This window comes from Notolabrus celidotus, chromosome 21 (genome assembly GCF_009762535.1).
Source record: "Notolabrus celidotus isolate fNotCel1 chromosome 21, fNotCel1.pri, whole genome shotgun sequence".
Lineage (NCBI taxonomy): Eukaryota > Metazoa > Chordata > Actinopteri > Labriformes > Labridae > Notolabrus > Notolabrus celidotus.
In genome coordinates this window covers 13992760-14006394 of record NC_048292.1, presented here as the reverse complement: position 1 = coordinate 14006394, position 13635 = coordinate 13992760, and the positions used below count along the sequence as shown (strand labels likewise).

The 13635-nt window shown below is 43.2% G+C and overlaps 1 protein-coding gene across 1 annotated transcript in view; it reads right to left on the bottom strand.

Annotated features, from left to right (window-relative positions):
• The window catches only part of snd1 (staphylococcal nuclease and tudor domain containing 1), a 289368-nt gene that overhangs the window by 265281 nt on the left and 10452 nt on the right, over positions 1–13635 (bottom strand). The window contains exons 5-7 of the mRNA XM_034673168.1: positions 9286–9446; positions 2455–2546; positions 51–209 (exon numbers count right to left, since the gene is read on the bottom strand). Of these exons, the coding sequence (XP_034529059.1) occupies positions 51–209; positions 2455–2546; positions 9286–9446 (412 nt within the window). The remainder of the gene's footprint in view (positions 1–50; positions 210–2454; positions 2547–9285; positions 9447–13635) is intronic.

The following is a 13635-nucleotide window of genomic DNA, read 5'->3' as shown; positions in this document are numbered from 1 at the left end:
TGATTACAGAGATAGAAAAGACACTTTTGTGCTACTCTCTTGTGTCCTACCGGGTGCATGATGGTTCCCAGTATGATCTGGTTGGGGCAGCTCTCCAGGATGATCTGGACGTCTCTCTGCAGAAGTCGGGACTCGGTGAAGAATTTGGCCTCCGCTGCGAACGGCTCTGGTGTCTCTACGCCATCTGGTTCCCGCTTGAACGAGGGACACTAGGGAGAAGTAAACCAATGTGTTTGATGTCAAATGAATGATTGCATCACAAAAAAAGAGAAACCACATTTTGTCTCCTTTGGTTTCCTCTAGAAGCCTTTTCTGTATCCGTTTCATACACCTGATGTGTTTTATTTTGGTGTACAGCTGTTATACTCTTTTAACCGGTGTCACCTCTTTCCTTTCCTGCTATCTATATTCTCCTCCGAGTGAAGCAGAACACTGTACGGATATATACAGACAAGCCTTTGAACAACGAGACAAAGAACACCTTGAAATGGAAGTAATATCTTCAAGTGGGAGATGAAACAGATTAGTTATCTTGAGTGGGCAATTGGCAAAGCTAGGCTTGGTGAAAGGGATGGATGGGGGAATTTAGCGGCGCGGAAATGACACTGGTAGAACAAACAGACTTAGAGGAGAACAAAAATGAGCGGTTTCTTGTTTCAAGTCTTTTTTTGTGGAAGTTATTCCAAAAATGGGCCGTCTACTTTATATTTGCGTTGCTCAAGTGAAGATGGACAGGCCTGGGGAGGAAACTCTCAGTTCAGTCACAATGCAGTTGATTATTTAGGGTCAGGATTAGAGCTTGACGATCAATGATCTCATTACTGGGAGAACTGGGAGTGCACGGATAGTTAGATAAAAGGCGGTGAGGTAAACGTAAGACAAGGTAGTTAAAACAAGTCAGTAGATTTGAACGAGGATGGATAATCCCAATGAAGGGGCAAAGGCAAAAGGAAAGGAGAGCAGTTCATCTCCTCTCTCCCTCTCTTCCCTCATTAAAACGGGAGAGTGGGCAGAGGTAGAGCATAAAGCCTAGACCAACCAGGGTGAGTTCTGGCTCAGGCAGGCTTCTGACCCTGGCTCTGTATTCACAGTCCTCTCTCTAATGTGTCATTTTCTCTCTTCCTTCATGAAAACAGGAAAGTTAAGGGAGGTAGAGCATACAGCCTCACTCAGACGGGGTGAGCAACATTTAAAAAAGGCTTCTCACCCGGCTCTGCCTTCCCTTCTTATAATAAAATTGGGAAGTTTAGGAAGGTGGAGCATACACAGTCTGACTTAGGCGGGGTGAGCACCATCCCAAAAAGGCTCCTCACTGTGGCTCTGCCTTCACTGTTCCCTTTCTCACATCTATTTTCCTCTCTTCACATCCTCTCATCCTTATAATAAAATAGAGGAGTAAACGCAGGTAGAGCATACAGCCTAACTTTGGCAGGGTGAGCACAATCCCAAAAAGGCTTCCCACCCCAGCTCTACCTTCCCTGTTCTTTCTATTATCTCTTCTTCTTTCAGATCATCTTTGTCTCCCTTCACATGCTCTTTCTTATGAATTTAGGGAAGTAAAGGGAGGTAGAGCATACAGCCTAACTTTGGTGGGGTGTGCACAATCCCAAAAAGCCGTTCACCCTGGCTCTACCTTCCTTTTTCTCTTTCTTGTCTATCTTTTTCCCTTTTCAGATAATCTTTTTCTCCCTTCACATCCTCTTTCTTAGGAAATTAGGGAAGTAAAGGAAGGTAGAGCATACAGCCTAACTCAGATGGGCTGAGCACCATCCGAAAAGGGCTCCTCACCCGGCCCTACCTTCCCTGATCTCTTTCTTGCGTCTCTTTCTCCCTTCACATCATCTCTTTTTAAGTATAAAATAGGGAGGCAAAGGACAGGTAGAGCATACAGCCTAACTTTGGCGGGGTGAGAACCATCCTAAAAAGGCTTCTTTCCTCTATTCCTCTACGTCCTTGTGAAACTGGGTGAGTATAAGGAGTTAGAGCATACCCCCAAAAAGGCTTCTCAACCTTGCTCTGCCTTCCTTGTCCACTTTCTACATACTCCCCCTTTCTCTTTCTTATCCCATTTTTAGCATGGGTATGTTTTGAGGTGAGAACTAGATCCCACCTCTCAGATTTATCCCTTCCATGCTAACTGTTAATCCTTGCAAGCCCAACTTGACAGAACATAGGTGAAGGGAGGTGCCGTGACCCTCGCTGCCCATATGTCCCCATCTTTCTTCATGTCTGGGTCGTGGGGGACACTAGGGGCCATGTGGTAGGTTACACAACTTATCAGTAGAGCATGGATAGTGGGATTAGGCGCATATCCTTCTCTCAAGAGCACAAGTACCTTATGTTAATTACAAATTTCTGCCTTACTCCCACCTTTAAACGTCTGTTTGCTGAAAGAGAAAATCACAAGTTCACATTAGAGCACATCTGTTAGAGCAGCAGGTGATTGGCAGTTACCTTGACTCCAGACAGCATGACAGTGACCAGGTAGTAGTCAGGAAGCAGCAAGGCACGAACAACACTGCCGTCACGCACATGCTCTATAATGGCTGCGGGGGAGAAAAGGAACAGAATTTAGAAAACACTGGCGAGGAGAGTGTGTTGAATAACAACTCATACTGACATCAGGTTTGCTTATTTGAGGCATATAAAAGGTGTACAACAGTTTCATAAGAGCTATATTCTTTGTATAAGAAGATGAAGGTAAGGTTTGAATGGTGACGCATTCAGGGTGAGCCCACATGTCTGATATTTTCATGAAAGGAGACTTAATCACATATTCTGGGATCAAAGTTAAGGTAGAAGGTTAAGCAGTAGGGATGCACTGATTGTGAAAACAGGGCCAACACAGATAAGAGATATTTGAAATAATTAGACGATAGCTGATTCTTGAGCACATGTTTTTTTTATCTTTGGAGTCTGTTTTTCAGACAATGCTACGATTTGATCTATCAAAATCATTGATAATCTTCTTAAAATGCCACTCTAACATGCTTGCAAACTACATGTCATTAATCCTTCTAAGAGACGGTTTGTTACCCCCACACACTAGCATGTTCAAAATCAGATTGGCAGGTGGCTTTCTCTGCCCACTTGAAACTCTCTTCTCTGTTTCAGCAGTTCAGTCTAGCTAGCCAGCATTAATTTAATACAACATATTAGTTTTTCATTCTTTAAGTTTTTGGGGTTTTTTTGGGGGGGGGGGGGGGTTCTGCCCCTTATTGATAGGATGGTTGAACAGACCCCGAAGTGGGGGCAGCAAAGGGTCACAGCCGGAAGTTCGACCAGCGACCGCTGCAACAGGAGCTCTAGCCTCCGCAGATGGGCATGCTAGGCCAACCTGCAACCTGATGTAAACTTTTCATACACACCTGCTTCTGACATTGATTCAAGGCATCTGTATATATCATATGCTGATGATGACTAGGTCCAGGTCATAAAACGGTAACGATAATTATCGTGATTTTTTTTCTCTCAATATAAATATAACAAATGTACAATAACACGTTGATATATTTAAACCAAGCGGCAACCTCCGGTCTCCAATGATGAAGCCCATGTGGAAGTGTTAGAAACTGCAATACATCATGAATCCACTTGAGGCTGGTTCCAGAAAAAAACAGAAACAACATAGACACCAATTCAAAAAAGACGATCTTTGCAGCATTGATGAACATGTTTACAGCCTGGTTCAAAAAACATTTTGGCTCCACGTAGCTAATTTCTCTATCGGCACACACTGAACCGGGGGGTGAATTTTTATCTAACGCAACAGTTCAGAAGATATTAAGATTATGACTTTTTACCCAAATAGGGACATGACTGACTTGACACCCGGACTGGAACACTTAGCTGTTGGCCAGGAGGCTCAAACTCGTCACACTCTGCCTGGTTGAGTTCCGTATTTCCAATATGGCTGCCGCCGTCGATTGACTTCAAAACAGCACTCAGGAACAGATGGGTGATGTCACAGATACTACGTCCATACTTTATACAGTCCATGATTTAAAACCTGTAATTACACCCCCAACTACTGGAAAAGCTAGTGTGTCTTACGCTAGTTCCCATCCAACATTAAACAGAAGAAGAAGTCAGCATGGAACAGCCAATCGTATCGCAAGGTGAGAGGTAGGCAGGCTTTAAGACATTTGGAGCGGAACGTAAACACAGCTGAAACGAGCGACACCAAAGAAAACGCAAAACCTACCAGCTCAAAGCAGAGTGAAAACATGCTCGACAAGAAAGGCCACCAAACTTCATTAGTTAAGATATTTTGGATATTTACTAGACGACTAAATCCCAGATACAAGCTAACAAACTGTCTAGTTTCTTCAACTTTCACTCAGGATAAAAAAATCTGCCTTTAAAATCATATGAAAGAATGATTTGATATTTATTGTGAAAATTATCGATATCGACTGATATGAAAAATGTTATCGTGATGACACCTTTTTTTTTTTTAATGTCGCCCAGCTCTACTGATGACTGATGTTTGTTAATAGGGCTGATAGAGCAAAGGTATGAGTGATTGTTTGGGATGTATCAATTTCATTATGACACATCGTATGAATGTGATCACTAGAAACACCACGTGTCATACAGGTCACATTGATGTCTTTGCAAGTATGACCACAAGAAGGTCAATGCTTAAAGCACGACACAAAAAATCTTTGATTTGTCAGAAACATTTAAAAAGCGAGGACAGAGAGAGAGAGAGAGAGAGAGAGAGAGAGAGAGAGAGAGAGAGAGAGAGATGTCAGCTGAGTCCAGATTCTGCTCAGACTTCTGTGCTTCATGGAATAAACCTTTTAGTACCACACTCTGATCATCCCCCGTGGCTTCTTGAGTGTATTTTCTGATTGCATTAATTCCTCTAGAAGACAGCCTTATCAAGTGTTCGGACTGAATCTGAATCCATTATCCGGGCTGGACCTGAATTTTATGACCCAAAAAGGTCCAGCCAATGAATATCTGAGTGTATTTCATTTGTATTATTCTTTCTTCCAACCTGGGAGGATTGTCATAACAAGAATTACCTTTTTCAGCGATGACCTGCGTGACAACGGATGAATTTCAAACAATATCACCTTTGACACGCCAAAAACAGCGGCAGTGTTTCAGTGAGCGGTTGAATTGGAGGGTCTTGTTAAAGGATTGCTCTCATGCTATCATGGAGAGCGCACTCCACTTAAAGTGATACTCCATCTAAAATCTTTATTTAACACGCGTTACTGTAGGCTGGAAAGGTGGCTGGAAGAAAAAAGGTTGGCAGCCTCTTCTCTCAGAGCATAAAAAGGCTTGAGAGATTGAAGTCACTCAGCTAACAATAACTGGGGTTTCCAATACAGCCTTGAAAAACACTGTTATAATGCCTTACGCAAGAAGAGCATTTAGCCATGTCTGCCAACATTAGGGCTGTCAGTGTTAAAGTGTTAATCATAACGCAATTAAGGTCTGAAATTAACACGTTTTCCAAATCCTGTGCTATTTTGTCCCTTTCCTGTCCTGTAGTTGAGCTGTCGCAGAGTCTTCTTGCTTCCTGCTAATACTGAGATGGAAAATAACACCACTGTGCTTCAGTGTGGCAAATTTCACTCTCATCACAGTCATCTCTCTCTCTCTCTGTCTTAATCTCCTCTATCCCTCTTTCCAACCCCAACTCGGTCTCATTAGATGTCTGTCTAAAGGCTGATTTATACTTCTGCGTTGAATCAACGGCGTACCCTACGCCGGGGGTCCGCGTAGCTCCCGTACCTACGCAGAGGCCTACGCACGTAGCTGACGTGCACCTCCTCCAAAATGTAACTCCCCGTAGAGCCAACGCGGACCGCAAGCCCTGTGATTGGTCCGCTCGGCGGCTTTGTCTTTCCCGCATTTACAACACTTCCGGGATCCCGGACATAGGCCGCACATCGGCCGTGTATTTCATCTCCTCCTCTCTGTTCTTCATGTAATCATGTCTGTATGATAAACAGCAACATGTGTCAGCTGTAGATTAACATAACACGCTCTGAATCTCTGTGGAAAAGTAAACAGAGATCGTAGCGGGACCGGAAGCAGGCGGCCGGCTATCAGAGAGACCGCACTGCCCTCAGGCGTTTCGGCGGAGAATTGCTGCGCGACACAGACACACCGACGCACAAGTATGTGGGGCTCATGTCCGCGTCAGCCCCTGCTGCGTAGGGGAGACGCAGAAGTATAAATCAGCCTTAACATGAGTCTGGTTCTGCTCAAGGTTTCTGCCTGTTTAAAAGGAAGTTTGTCCTTGCTGCTCTGCTCATGGTGGATTAAGATGAGATCAGACTGAGTCCTGTCTGTAAGATGGGCCTGGATCTTATCCTGTCTCGATGTTGGGTCTTTGCTAATAAATTAACAGAGTAGGGTCTAGGCCTGCTCTGTTTGTAAAGCATCTTGAGATAAGGTTTGTTGTGGCGCTATACAAATAAATGTTGTAGTAGTCAAAAGCAGTATGCACTGAGGTGGTTTAAGCACTTGCTTCATGTGCAGAAGCCTTCTGTTGTTATGCCCCAAAACTGTGGAACTCTGCCTCTGGATTTAACCTTTTAAATCTGGCTTTTAACTTGAAGTGATTTATTTTCAGCCCTGGACTGCATTATACCATTATTACTGTAATTACCTTTGTTTTAACATTATTTGCATTTATTTATTACTCAATCTTATTTTATTTTATTTGTTTTGGTATTTATCAGATTTTATTTTATAGATTTTATTTATTTTAATTTTATTTTTAAAGCTGCTGTGAGGAACTTTTGTTTTGTGTCAATTCTGGCGCCCCCTTGTGGACAAAGTGATACCTCTTATCTCTTGTCCTATACATGCAAAAGTAGTGTTTTCAACAAAAGCCTCATCCTGTTGTGTTCAACAGTCAACTTTATCAGGCAATGTGATTACTTTCCATGAAAACAGTCAAAGAAAGGCTGTTTCTGAAGCAAGATGTCCATTATCTGGTCTGGGACCTACCCCCCCAGGGCGGTTTCAGGCATTAAAAATAACAACAGAGAAGGTGTCAGTGTTGTTGTAGATGGTCTTGCTTGCTATTGAAGGTTATAAAGAGGCATCAGTATCATTTTCAGTCTGTTTCTCAGCCAGTTCAAAACTCCTCACAGGGCCTTTAAGTATTTTAAGAATAACTTTCCACTCTTCTTTTAGTCTTTTATTTTTTTACCTATTGCTGTTATTTCCTGTCTCTTTGTTCTGTTGTGAAGCACTTTGAACTGCATGCTTGAATGTATGAAAGGTGTTATATAAATAAAGATGAGTTGAGAGTTGAGGCTATCGTTCAACTCCTAGCCACAACCCACAATCCCTGTCTCTCTTCAGCTGTCCTATCATTAAAGGCAAATAAATCCCTAAAAACATTACATTTAAATAAAAATAAAAAGTAATATGCACTTCAAGTTAAACTGAATTAAAATGTCACCCAAGTCCTTTAAGTTTAAGCTAGCACCTGGTAGCTAACCATACAGGTGCAGCTAATCAGACTGGTGACAGCCGGCAATCGCTTCACGAAAGCAAGCAGAGGACTATTTCAAAGTGTGAGAACCGCCATTGAGCTGTGAGTGAAACACTGTGAAGCTGTCTCCTACCTCTGAGTCAGGGTTTCAGACCACACTGGTGTAGCAGGGCATCATTTATTGGGGGGTAATAAATCTAAAGGTCAAGATCATAAAGTTCACTTTGTTGCATTCATTTGATCCTAACATTAAGACACTCGTTTAAATTGTTTCACATTAAAAATAATGGAATTTCAAGCATCCGATTAAGAATGTGATAAACCGTGATTAACTAATAAAACTCAGAGATTAATCAGAATTTTAACTATAAGCAGCCCAAGACAAAACATGATGTTGTGGAATCATATTGAGCTGATGGAAGTGCACTGAGAGAATCCTCAATCACAGACTCGGGCTGACAACAGCCACTGCTCTGAGAACAATCTTCCTTTTCCTTCCTCCGTGTTATTGTTTCATTTCAAACCTATAGAGGCAAGCACTCAGAACACAACCGACAGACATTTGAGTATCACTTCAAAGTTGCGGCTATACTCTGTGCACCGTATCATACAGGCCTGAGACAAGGTCAATTTCTTTGGAAAGCTTTTAAGTCACAAAATTAAATACTCTCTCCAAATGTAGCTGCTGACCTCTGAAGTGCTTCAGGAAATTGAAGAGGTTTTTGAGTCACCTGTGCAAAAAGGTATTTCACACCTAAATGGCGTTTTTATGGGTTCTCTCAGAGTCTGAGTGCTCTCTTTCTGTGTCTAACCTGTGTGAAAGTATAGTTGTGTATGTCTCTGTGTGTGAGTGTGTGTGTGTGTGTGCGCTTCAGAGTAAGCCGACGACAGAGAAATTGGTATTCTGGTTCTCCAGTTGCAGCGAATCGTCACACGTTTAAAGCTCTTCGGGTGGATTGCTGCCTCTGATTTTTAAAACAAGCATAACTGCTTCTCATGGATGGTAGGAACGAGAAATGAAAGAATGAAAAAAAGACTTGTGCACTTCATTTCTTCCATTCAATTAAAGAGAAGCGGAATGAGCGGAGCCACTGCTGGCTGCAGTCGCCTGGAACTGAATTGAGTTGCGCATTACACCTCCAGTTGGGTCGGAGATGAGAGAACGGAGGAATGAGCCAGTGGAGTGACATTACATGGAGGATATGTCAAACAAAATGCCCTCAACATCAGCCTGTATTAATCATAGACTGTATAAAATATGGACGTAGTATCCGTGATGTCACCCATCTGTTCCTGAGAGCTGTTTTGAAGCAAATCGACGGCAGCAGCCATATTGGTAATGCGGAACTCAACCAGGCAGAGTGTGACGTAGTGTGAGCCTCTTAGCCAATGGCTGTGTGTTCCCGACCGGGAGTCACGTCAGTCATGTCCTTATTTGGGCAAAACTCATAATCTTAATATCTTCTTAACAATCATGTTAGAAAAAAATTCACCCCCCATCCAGTGTGTGCCATTAGAGAGATTAGCGTTGTAGGGCCAAGCCGTTTTTTGAACCAGGCTGTAAACATGTTTATTAATGCTGCAAAGATCGTCTTTTTCCCATTCATATCTATGTGGTTTCCGGTGTTTCTGCAGCCAGCCTCAAGCGGATTTTCGATGTATTGCAGTTTATATCACTTCCGCATTGGCTTCATCGTATGAGACCGGAGTTTGCCGCTTGGTATTAATCCACGAACGACAGATCTGACATACACATCATGTGTGCTTCCTACACCAGGACCCTTTGACTCCTAGGCCGAGCTTTCTCTGATTACCGTTGATAGGTTTCTGGTGCAAGGAGTCCACAAAGTTGCGGGGGTTCTCTATGGTGTACTTGAGGTCGCGGATGGTGTGTGTGCCGCCGCCCTCGCTCCACATGCCCTTCTTTGCGGCCCTGGATGTGTCCTCCAAATCGCAGAGTCTGGCTTGGTCTGGGCTGTTAACACACAAACACAAAGAAAGGAGAAGTTTAGGACTTGAATGAATGATGCTCACAAAACTTTGGACAACTTTGAGGTTTGAGGTTCAGCACTCCTGCTCTCTTTTCAGGCTATCTCCATTCCAAGATATTGCTGGAAAAACCTGATAATGGGTGTTTCAGTTCATGTGGTTTAAATTTAACCAAGTGTGAATTTTAAAATTAACTTTACAGAGTTGAATAAGAAAGAAAATAGCTGAATCTAAAGCAACTTTATCCTATTTATCTCAATTAATGACATTTGGGGTGCCGTTGGCCTAGCAGTCTAAGCATACGCCATTTTGTCCGTTGCTTAGCGCCGCTCAAGTGGCTGCTTGTTGCAGCAGCTCTCTCTTCGTTGTTCTTTTTTTACTTTTTTTCATATCTGTTTAGTTATCTTTGTATTTGGAGCCTGTCATGACTTTTAATGACTCATTTGTTGGCCATGGACACCGAACTGGCTACGTTTGCAGTGGTGTTTTTGCTGTTTTTGTTCCTGTGTGTGTGTCCGGAGATCCTACGTGTAACCATGGTCGCATTGTTTACATATGAGATCAGCTCTTAGCAGCCCGTAGCATGTCGATGCTAAACGATACTAGGCCCAATGTTCCCTGCTAGCTGAGAAGGAGGCAAGGATGACGTGCTGGTACTGAGGTGCAAGCTAAGAAAAGACGACATCGACCTGTCCTTCCACCCACCGTTATGGGGAATTTAAGATCTATCTACTATAAGGTGGACGAGCTAACCCAGCACCAGAGGGAATACTGGCAGAGTAGCATCATGCTAACAGAGCTAACACCGGACACGAACGCCACATTGGAAGGATTTCACCTGCTGTGGGCGGACAGGATACAGGAGAGCAAGACTGAACACACTGGTGAAGAAGGCCAGCTCAGTCTTGGACCCTGTGGAGGTGGTGGCTGACAGGAGAATTATGACCGAGCTGTCATCTCTGATGAACTTTTTTTTATATATATAAATAAAGGAGTATCTTATCTTATCTCATCTTATCTTATATTCAGAGGCTATAGCCCACGTTGCAGAGGTTGCAGGTTCTTTTCCAGCCTCTACCATTTATGGCATGTCTTCCCCTGCTCTTTACTCCCCACATTTCCTGTCTCTCTTCAGCTTTCCTATACATTAAAGCTGAAAATGTCTTAAATATATATACAAAAAAAATAAAAAAATTAAAAGAAATTAATGACTTTAGCTGCAGCTAAGTGGAGCTTTTATTAAACTCTCTGATATCTTCTCAGCAGCTTTGAAAAATGGAACAGTTTGAGAACACAGCTGCTCAAGCTCAAGTTCAAAAACGGCAATAACGCGTGTGAGAAACGCATCTGTAATAATCAGGAAGCTTCTGAGCGCAACAGAACTTCCCGTGACAAGCTGCTTATGATAAAAAATGTTAAAATATAATAGCACCATTAACACGGCTTGTTAACAAGTTGCAATTAATTCCACGAGTCAGAGAGCGATGCTCAGCATGTGTGTGCCTAACGAGCAGAAAAAGCTTTTGATTGTAGACTCGCAGCACTTGGGAGGTTTAACATGTTCTAATTGCTCTGTGTGGAATCATGAGCCGCCCCCCCCGAAGCCTTTTCCTCAACAGGCCGATATCAACGTTACAAGAATAACAACAAGTTGAAACCTCTTTTTAACTCCGCGGTGTGATTCGTCGAGCAACAGTCGTGGACTTTTCGGTTCAGCGGTGGCATCGCTTGTTGTTAACTTCAGCACCTTAAAAAAAACGAGGAGCTCATTAGAAGTACGGGACTGTGCGAGCGTGGCGTTTGCAGAGGCTCCAGCTTTTGGTGAATTAAGTCGTGCTGTTCCTGACGGCTGTTTTTCGGGGCGACCAGCTGACCACCAGATTATAACAGCTTTAATAAAATGTATCAGAGCGCTCTGTGTGGAGACAATAACTGTGTTTGACAGCTCCTTCAAAAAGCAGCCACACAGCTTGCTACAAACGCCACAATTAATTCCACGCCGGCTCTCCAAATTGCTCGGCCTTAATGCTTTGTGAGGGCTCTTGTACGACTTTAATTATTTATTACTTCAAATGGCTAACAGGCTTTGTTACTTCAAGAAGCAAACGCTGCTCGATTGACATGGAAGTGGCGATAGCGACTAGAGAGGCAACAAAGTAGGCTTCAATTAAAACGCCACACACATGTAGCCTTCCCCCCCTGCAGCTGTGAGCTCCTAATTGGGCTCTTGGACCGGCGCCCAAAACACGTCGAGTTTGCTTTCCAGTCTGATTCAGCCGCTAACTTGGGATTGAATTGAATTGAAACAGTTTCTTGCTTACTGAGTGAAACTTTCTGTAAGAAGTCGATTGTGTTTAAGCTACTTAGATTTTAAACGGGAAGAGAAAGCCACGAAGATAAGGAGGAGGAGGGAGAGCAACAATGCAATCAGGAGGGGCAGACATTGTAGAGCCACAGGAGTAAATGGAAAGCGACTCCCCAGCAGAGATTGGGGGAGATATAGAAATAGCTTTATGTGTGGAGGCAGATGATAGTGAACTTATCCATGTCTGCAAATAGAGTCGTTTCTTTTTAGGTCAGCAGCTCCTTCCAACCAACACACTGCTCGGAATCAAAACAGATATTGATGGGTAAGAAAGTGCAATCCCGAGCAAGACTGCTGGAGAAACAAAAGGGCCGAGGCAAAGGAAACTTTCCAATTCCTTTGTATTTGAACACGCTGTAGGCAACACCTTTCATCTCCGAGAGGCTCCCTTGTGCAACTGAAAATACTTTCAAAAGGCACAAAGTGTTGAACCTTAGCGAGCCTTTTACAGCCTGTGTTGTTCAGTTTGAGGAGGGTGTAGGTTTCCCAGAGAGCTCGACTGGAAGGCTTCTACTCCTAGTGAGCAGTGGTGCCCACATGATTACAGTTCATGCGTTCAGTTGAAACAGAGCGATGGGGGGGTGTTTGAAGCACAGCTGGACTCCATGTTAATGTAGCTCCACGTTCAGGGGTCGTACAAACAATTAAGTCGAACCCCCCATGCCTGGAGTTCTCAACTTTCCACACGATGAAATCTGACCCGGTCAGCCCGATCCGGCCATCTGAGGACAGAGCTTTCTTAAGGATAAGCAGTCTGACTGGGCGATGGAGTCAGAGACACGAGGCCGAGTCGAGAAGATTGATGAATGTGTCTCCATCAATCACGGCATGGCTCAGCACCAAGGACGGAATTTGTTATGCCTGATCACGTTAAAGTCAAACTCAATTGTATGATGAAGCCTTAGACAGCTACCCAAAAAACTCATCTGAGCGATTTATACAGATATAAATCTGTCTGACAGTCAAAGCTGCAGTGTGTGTGAGACAGAGAGTTAGACTGAGGAGTTTATGTGCGGCAGAAATTATAGCAAGTGAGAGGTTTGGATTCAAATGTGGAAAACAAGAAATCAAGTTGAATGAAAATGAAAAGTCCTAATTAAAAACTGTCTGGGTATAGAACTGCCCTTTGAACCCTCCTGCCTCCTAAAACGAATACTACCCGGGGTTTGAGGAGTACAGCACTGCTGAGGGTCCTGTTTTTGGTTGCAAAGAAGATTATCACAGTCTCCTGGTTGAAATACCACTTTGAGATTACGGTTAAAAATTGATCTTTTCCAGATGAGGTGTGCGCCTGTTGCTTCATCTCTTTCAGTCTTTTTTATTCGACTTTCTGATGGACTGATTTGAGACATACATTATTAATATTATTTAACAAACACCCATGTTAAAACTTCAGTTTCTACAGCAAAATTAAACAAGTTTGGAATCTAGTAACAAAAATGGCACTGGTCTGAATAGCACAGTACAGAGGTGATTTTTTTATAAGTATCTATATTGAAGATATAAGGACTACATGTTATGATTAGATTTGCATAATTAGGGGCATGGTTGAGTTGACCGACAAGCGGCTAACACGGGACTTCCACCAGATGTCTGTCTCCGATCCGCTGTGGTCCAGCTTGAGTCATGCGACTGAGGTTTTCGCACGGTAATCACATTAATCAACGATTCTCCTCCTCCTCTCCTCATGCATGTTGTCTTTATCGTCCTCTGAAAACCTCAGACCTGTTGACTCCAGGCCTGGCTCCGCTCATCATGACGGTTTGTTGTTGTAGTTAAGTGAAATACGATCTGGTGATAACACAGTGTT